The sequence below is a fragment of the Mus caroli genome, chromosome X (genome assembly GCF_900094665.2).
Source record: "Mus caroli chromosome X, CAROLI_EIJ_v1.1, whole genome shotgun sequence".
NCBI classification, from domain to species: Eukaryota; Metazoa; Chordata; class Mammalia; order Rodentia; family Muridae; genus Mus; species Mus caroli.
In genome coordinates, this window is record NC_034589.1 from 96,034,652 (window position 1) to 96,042,584 (window position 7,933).

General features: G+C 54.7%; 2 protein-coding genes across 3 annotated transcripts; one reads left to right on the forward strand and one right to left on the reverse strand.

Moving 5' to 3' along the window:
* Nucleotides 1–47: 47 nt before the first annotated feature.
* LOC110287462 (uncharacterized protein CXorf49 homolog) lies at nt 48–3,476 on the reverse strand. 2 transcript variants are annotated; one of them, XR_002377215.1, is made up of 7 exons: nt 3,396–3,476; nt 2,978–3,042; nt 2,068–2,405; nt 1,310–1,472; nt 759–841; nt 441–486; nt 48–111 (listed from the first exon to the last, which is right to left on the reverse strand). XR_002377215.1 is itself a non-coding variant. In XM_029473686.1 (5 exons), exons 1-5 carry the CDS (start codon nt 3,406–3,408, stop codon nt 83–85), a joined length of 1,662 nt encoding a protein of 553 aa, XP_029329546.1. In that variant the 3' UTR covers nt 57–82. The 2 variants fall into 2 exon arrangements, 1 of the variants encoding a protein (XP_029329546.1); XM_029473686.1 differs by having other exon boundaries at nt 57–111; nt 2,068–3,408.
* A 579-nt stretch (nt 3,477–4,055) lies between these two features.
* On the forward strand, nt 4,056–7,811 carry LOC110287369 (uncharacterized protein CXorf49 homolog). Its single transcript, XM_029473656.1, has 7 exons — nt 4,056–4,783; nt 4,865–5,235; nt 5,855–6,017; nt 6,558–6,640; nt 6,918–6,963; nt 7,549–7,590; nt 7,674–7,811. The coding sequence occupies exons 1-6, from the start codon at nt 4,087–4,089 to the stop codon at nt 7,587–7,589; spliced, it is 1,401 nt and encodes a 466-aa protein (XP_029329516.1). The 5' UTR covers nt 4,056–4,086; the 3' UTR covers nt 7,590; nt 7,674–7,811.
* Nucleotides 7,812–7,933: the final 122 nt, after the last annotated feature.

A 7,933-nucleotide genomic window follows, 5' to 3' on the forward strand; every position in this document is an offset into this window, starting at 1 on the left:
CCTCCCCCATCACCCCCCTCCCCCATCACCGAGCGCTATGTGCAAACGTTTTCTACAGGAGAACAGCATGGATAGGCAGTCCTCAAACGCTGGGTCTCAGCAGTGCCAGCCCTACTTGTGAAACAAACAAACAAACAAACATGTGACAACAAACACCGAAAATCCCAGGTGCCAGGACTTCAAGGGAAAGCTAAGGAGGAACATCTGAATGTCCAGAGAGAAGAGGCTGGGGGGACTCATCTGTACAACACGTGGGAGAGCAGAGAGCCTCTTGGTGCAAGTTCCACAAGTCAAGGCACACAGGGCTCCCAGCCTGGCCTGATTCATGTCACCTTCCCCATGAGGGCCTGCCCCACCACCCACTGTAACCACCTGCACCCAAAGACTAAGCTCCCCCTCTGCCCCCGTCCAATATCTTTCCTGCCCGGGGTAGGCCATACCGAGTTGTTCCTTGAGTTCATCTATTTCCTTCTGTAACATCTGACACTAGCCCAGCAGGCATGGAAGAAAAAGAGAGATTAATATTCAGTGTCCTGGCTTCTCTGCTCCATCCACATGTGCCCTTTATCATTACACCTCCCACTATCCACAGTCCTGGGATAAGACTGGCAAAAACCTTGAAGAGCAAGCGGGTGCCCCCCTCCCCTCTGTGCAATTTGCGACAGGCGTTGGCACAGGAGGTTAACTGTCAGGTTAACTTTGACAGTCAGCTCAGGGTCTACCTGAGGCTGCCATTTCAGAGAGCTGACACTCTTTACCTGTGCACAACCTGGTGTCCCATGTATTACTTGCTGACTTTCTTCATCAGGGAATATGGGGCCCATAGGTTGATTCTGTTCACCTAAAAAAAAAAGAAATTTTATGTAACATCTAGACTTGGGGTGTAGATGTGATGGGACTCGTGAAATCTAAAATGAGTCCACACATCCCTCTGCTGGTACACACTGGTATCTGTTTCAGGAAGCTTTGAGCCTTGCTCTCATGTTGTTTTTTGCTTGGTAGAACCTAATCCAGAATCTGAGAGGAGGTCAGCTTGCGGGAGGGCACACCAAGCAAAAACTCTAGGGAGCTAAAAGACGCATTATGGAGTTGATGTTGCCCTACCCTTTAAAGTCATGCATCCCACATTCCCTCTTTCCCAATGTGACCTGAGGCCAGCCCTGACCACATCTAGTCTCCTGTGGACTCCCTGCCTACCTCATCAGAGAAGCCTAAGAAGCAAGGCTGCAATCCTCAAAAGTACAGAGCCCCAGGTTGCTTCCCTCTCCCCAGCCTCCCCCCCCCCTGCTCCCAAGCCCCAAATTCTCACCAGCAGGTGCAGGTGGTGCTCTGGGTCTGGCACATCTCTGGCTCAAGGACAAGAACTGCGGGTTTGCTGGAACTTGAAGGGCTCTGATGTTGAAGTCTCCCCTGTTCATTTCTCCACGATACATGCACACGGAAGGCTGCTGCTCTGCCCTGGGTGGTGGAACCTCACACACAAAATACTTATCACTGAGTATATGTTGTTGAGGGGCTGAGGGAAAGTGGGGTAACAAAATGGAGGCTTGGGAGGCCATCCCTTCTGCACCTCATGTCCTCAGCCTCAGCTCATGAGGCAGAGTTCGGCCAGAAAGGAGCCCACAGACACTGAAAAGCCTCAGGTCCTGGCCTGGCTTCCTTGGGGAGGAGCCAGGGAGGAGTCAGGAGGACCTCAGGACTGACTACATGCTCAAGTTGTTCAGCCCACACTGTAGGGGCTCTCTAGACAGCAACCACCCAAACTGACAGCCAGACACATTTCCCACCCCAGACCTGATTAGAGAGAGGAAAGGCACAGGGAAGGGAACAGGAAGCAACCCCTAACTTAGGCTCCCTTGATAGCCACCCTTATTTAACACCAGGACTCCACACTAGACATCCTAATCAGGATGACTGTCCACTGACAACTTCCCAAGCCAAGGCAGGGGCAGGGGCAGGGGCAGGGGCAGGAGCAGGGGCAGGGGCAGGGGCAGGAGAAACAGCACAAATGTATGTGCCGGGAAGGGGAAGGGCAGGGTGACAGGAGAGAGGACATGGTCTACTCACTTGGGCCTGCAGACCAGGATCTCTCGGTGAGTTATTATCTTCTTTGGGCCCTGCCTGTGCCTCCCTTGTCTTCTTTGCTATGAATTTCTTTCCAGTGCAGACGGACTTGAACTCTTTGGGCCCTGAAGGCAGTGAGCATTTACTTGCCTTCTCTAGCAGAGCAACCCCTGAGATTGGGGGTAGGGTCGTTGGCCCCACAGGTGCTGACTTGAGTCTCTGTCCCGATGGTGGCAAGTTTCTCCCCTGGTGTCCTCTTGAGACATCTGAGGAGGAGGTCTTCTCTTGAGCTTGCTTCTTTTTGGGACTGGTCTTGGGCAGGGCACCTGAAGCTGTAGAAGCTGAGGCAGGGGCAGCAGCAGAGGCGGTGGCAGCAGCTGCAGTCACTCCATGGTGGCTGGGTCTGCTCCCTTCTTTGCCCCAGACCATATTTGGCTTTTTCTTAGCCAAAGAGCTTTCCTGTTCTCCTGAAGCCTGCCTTTCCATGCCTGAGCTCACTCCCCAGGTAGCACTGGACAGTACAGAAGGGGGAATATGGACAAAGTTTCCTCTGCCACGGACATTTGTGTGTCTGGCTATGTTATCCAGCTCAGTGAGGCCACTGGACCTGGCCTGGTCTCCTTCTTTGAGGCCAACGGTTCCTTTCATCACACGAGTGTCACTGAACTCATCAGAAGACACAGGGTTTGTGAAGGGATAGTGGACACCTTCACTGCTCACCATCCTACCTACGGTGTGTCTTCTTGGGGTCCCCCAGGCTCTGCCTCGCCCTAGGCCTCTGGGGTACAGTGCACCTTCAGGGCCCTGTTTCCCTCTCACAGAGCTCAGAGACAGTGCCCCTCTGTTGGAGCCTTCATCTAAGTTTCCCCAGAGGGCAGCCAGTTCAGCCGCACAAGTTCGTGGGGACGGGTACCTGCAGACTTTTCGGAGCTGTAGGTTGGTCAGCTCTCGCATGACATTCATGGCCTCAATACTGAGCTGGGGCAAGAAACCCATGTCAACCTCTTCTTCTTGGTCTACGGGAGTAGTGGTCCGGACTTCCGGATCCCTAAGCACACTGCCTCTGTCCTCTGTTGCCGCCAACTTAGACCCAGACCCTAAGTCACTGCTCTCGGGGCCCGGGAGGCTGGCCTCACCCTCTCCGATCTCCAGAGGCCCTTGGAGGGGGCTCAGACCCTCTGCAACTCCTGGGCTGATCACAGGGTCCCCTAACCGCTCCCTGCCCTCCTGGCCCAAGCCAGCTTCAGGACCAGACACCTGATGCTGGGAGTTCGCATCTCCGGTAAGAGGGGTGTCCTCATCATCACAGGCTGCGGGGACTGCTGCCTTACCCAAAGAGCTCATGTCGGCAGCATGCGATACGGAGGAAGAGAGTCCCCGCTCGTCACCACGGCCTTTCATCACAGCTAGGGCAAGCTTCTCTGAGAACTTGGTGAGCCTTCGAAGTCTCGAAATGGCCTCACTCAGGAGAGCCCCCAGGCCCCGCCCTTTCCTTAAGAGTCCTCGTCTCTATTGGATGGGGCTTTGAGGAACAGCCCAACAATAGGCGCCCTGGTTGGTGGCTAGTGGAGTGGCAGACCAATGAGAACGGCGAGACTAGGCCCTTGGGCATGGGGGAGGGGGGGCACGGCTGCTCGAAGTCTCGCGAGACTTGACCGGAAGCGGATGGCACCTGCAGCCCCGGCGGAGGTGACGGTTGCCTTCGCCCAGACGTAGCCGGCAGTGCGGTGAACGTAGCGGCAGGGGGGGCGGCGGCGGCGGCGGCGGGTCTCCCTCGGACAGACAGACAGCGCCTGCAGGGCTAGAACCATGAGCTCTCCTGATGAGGTGTCTTTTCGGGGGACCAATTGGGGGTCAGAAAGTGGGGAGCACACAGAGAGACGCCGGTTTGCCCATGGATTCCCGCGGGGACACGGCCACGGCCCCGGCCCCGAGGAGAGGGTGTTAAAGAACAGAGAGGACAAGGTGTGCCTTCTGGTCTCCAGGCCTCCCCAGTATGACTCGTGGTTAGACAGGGAGGAGATGGACGGAAGGTCAGTCATTTGGGGCTGCGAGGGGCGGCCCGGCACCCCGGTGGATGACAGAGGGGACAATCTGGACTTTGTACAGCAGCTGGCCATCGAGGGTACAAGCTTCGGGCAGCACATAGCCAACCGGGAGGCCTGGGGGATCCACGGACATCAATCCCCCCCAAGCTGTGCTGCTGAGACCTTTAGCATTTGGGGAGACTCAGACGCAAGCACGCTCAGGAGAAGCATGCGGCCTCAGACCTCAACGGAAGGGAAACAGTTCACAGCTACCCAACTGCACCCCAGAGGTCCGGGGCGAGGTAGGGCCTGGACGACCCCAAGAAGAAGTGCCATGAGTAGGGTAGTAACCAGTGATGACATTCAATGTCCCTCCTCCAGCCCTGAGTCTTCTGATGAGTTCAGTGAGACACAGATGATGAGGGTAACCATTTGTCTCAAAGAAGGAAGCCAGCCCAAGTCCGCTGGCCTCACTGAGCAGGAAGATCCAGCTAGACACACGAATGTCCAAGGCAGGGAAAGTTTTGTCAATGTGCCTCCCTCTATGCTGGCCTCTACTCCAAGAGGACTCGGTTCAGCCATCGAAAAGCAGGCTTCGGGAGAGCTGGAAAGCTCTTCGGCTAAGAAAAAACAAACTATGGTTTGGAGCAAAGAAGGGGGCAGGCCCAGCCACCAAGGAGCTACTGCAGCAGCGGCTGCCACTGCCACTGCCACTGCCACTGCCACTGCCTCTGCCTCTGCCTCTGCCTCTGCCTCTGCCTCTGCCACTGCCACTGCCACTGCCTCTACTGTTGCCCCTGCCCCTGTTGCTGTTGCTTCTGCTGGCTTATACAAGATAGGTCCAAGAAAGAAGCCAGCCCAGGAAAAGACATCTCAGTGGGACGCCTCAAGAGGACCCGTGGCGAGAACCTTCCCACCATGGGGACAGAGACACAAGTCAGCTACTGTAGAACCAGCCTCTTTCCCCCCAATCTCAGGGGTTGCTCTGCTAGGGAAGGCAAGTAAATGCTCACTGCCTTCAGGGCCCAAAGAGTTCAAGTCCGTCTGCACTGGAAAGAAATTCATAGCAAAGAAGACAAGGGAGCCACAGGCAGGGCCCAAAGAAGATAATAACTCACCGAGAGATCCTGGTCTGCAGGCCCAAGTGAGTAGAGCATGTCCTCTCTCCTGTCACCCTGCCCTTCCCCTTCCCGGCACATACATTTGTGCTGTTTCTCCTGCTCCTGCCCCTGCCCCTGCCCCTGCCCCTGCCCCTGCCCCTGCCCCTGCCCCTGCCCCTGCCCCTGCCCCTGCCTTGGCTTGGGAAGTTGTCAGTGGACACTCATCCTGATTAGGATGTCTAGTGTGGAGTCCTGGTGGTAAATAAGGGTGGCTATCAAGGGAGCCTAAGTTAGGGGTTGCTTCCTGTTCCCTTCCCTGTGCCTTTCCTCTCTCTAACCAGGTCTGGGGTGGGAAATGTGTCTGGCTGTCAGTTTGGGTAGTTGCTGTCCAGAGAGCCCCTACAGTGTGGGCTGAACAACTTGAGCATGTAGCCAGTCCTGAGGTCCTCCTGACTTCTCCCTGGCTCCTCCCCAAGGAAGCCAGGCCAGGACCTGAGGCTTTTCAGTGTCTGTGGGCTCCTTTCTGGCCGAACTCTGCCTCATGAGCTGAGGCTGAGGACATGAGGTGCAGAAGGGATGGCCTCCCAAGCCTCCATTTTGTTACCCCACTTTCCCTCAGCCCCTCAACAACATATACTCAGTGATAAGTATTTTGTGTGTGAGGTTCCACCACCCAGGGCAGAGCAGCAGCCTTCCGTGTGCATGTATCGTGGAGAAATGAGCAGTGGAGACTCCAACACCAGAGCCCCTCAAGTTCCAGCAAACCCGCAGTTCTTGTCCTTGATCCATAGATGTGCCAGACCCAGAGCACCACCTGCACCTGCTGGTGAGACTTTGGGGCTTGGGAGCAGTGGGGGGAGGCTGGGGAGAGGGAAGCAACCTGGGGCTCTGTTCTTTTGAGGATTGCAGCCTTGCTTCTTAGGCTTCTCTGATGAGGTAGGCAGGGAGTCCACAGGAGACTGGGTGTGGTCAGGGCTGGCCTCAGGTCACATTGGGAAATGAGTGAGATTGTGGGATGCATGACTTTAAAGGTAGGGTAGTATGAGTTCCATCTTGAACACCACATATTTGGCTGCTGAGCCCTATACATGCACTGAGCTCCTTCCAGCTTCTAGCCATGGTGGTAGTCCTGCTAGCATCCACCCAGTGCCACTGTCTTAGGGCCTCACAGCACCTTTATGCTGCCTCTGGGCTGCAGTAAAGGCAAGAATAGAGCTAGACAGAGGTGAAGACTTACCAGGTATAAGGTGCTGCCAGCAGAGGGCACTGCGACCTCATTTTGGACTCCATTAGTCCCTTCCAACTTGTATAATCCTGTTTCTCATCCCCACTCCTGTGTGTGTCTGTGTGTGTTTATGTGTTTCAGGTGACCAGGAATTACCTCTACGTCTGCCATTCCCAGTAGGTGATAGGCAGCATCGAATACAAGCCATAGGGGGCTGCCAACAGGTAAAACTTTATCAGCTCTCTGAAATGGCAGCCTCAGGTAGACCCTGAGCTGACTGTCAAAGTTAACCTGACAGTTAACCTCCTGTGCCAACTCCTGTCACAAATTGCACAGAGGGGAGGGGGGGCACCTGCTTGCTCTTCAAGGTTTTTGCCAGTCTTATCCCAGGACTGTGGATAGTGGGAGGTGTAATGATAAAGGGCACATGTGGATGGAGCAGAGAAAAAGCCAGGACACTGAATATTAATCTCTCTTTTTCTTCCATGCCTGCTGGGCTAGTGTCAGATGTTACAGAAGGAAATAGATGAACTCAAGGAACAACTCGGTATGGCCTACCCCGGGCAGGAAAGATATTGGACGGGGGCAGAGGGGGAGCTTAGTCTTTGGGTGCAGGTGGTTACAGTGGGTGGTGGGGCAGGCCCTCATGGGGAAGGTGACATGAATCAGGCCAGGCTGGGAGCCCTGTGTGCCTTGACTTGTGGAACTTGCACCAAGAGGCTCTCTGCTCTCCCACGTGTTGTACAGATGAGTCCCCCCGAGCCTCTTCTCTCTGGACATTCAGATGTTCCTCCTTAGCTTTCCCTTGAAGTCCTGGCACCTGGGATTTTCGGTGTTTGTTGTCACATGTTTGTTTGTTTGTTTGTTTGTTTGTTTGTTTCACAAGTAGGGCTGGCACTGCTGTGACCCAGCGTTTGAGGACTGCCTATCCATGCTGTTCTCCTGTAGAAAACGTTTGCACATAGCGCTCGGTGATGGGGGAGGGAGGGTCCCAAGTCTGTCTGCTTGGATGGGGAATGGAGGGCAGTGAGGCGGCTGCCTGGAAGTTCCTGTGGAGCAGAGCATGGGTCTCAGGCGGGTGGGTTCCTAATTGTTTGTGTCTGGAATACCCATTTGTACTTTTGTGTTTCAGCAATCATGCAAGTATTCAAAGAAAAGTTCCATGATCCTTGATGTGAGTGTTCTATCAACAGCCCTTGCCACACTCCTGACTGCTCAGGAAGCAAGGGCTGGCCTGACTCTGTTTTTGNTTGGCAGGTTGGACCCAAGTTTCTCCCCATAGAAGAGGCCAAACTACCACCTGTGGATCCCTTCTTCCTTCCAGTTCTTCTTCGACAGCAGTGGTTTCCACCTTCCTAATGCTATGGCCTGCTCATGGGCTTCATTGTGTGATGTTAACCCTCTACCATAAAGCTATTTCATTGTTACTTCACAGCTGTACTTTTGCAACTGTTGTTTATCATCGTGTACTGTCTGATGTGTGAGCCTGTGGGAGTTACTACCCACAGATTGAGAGC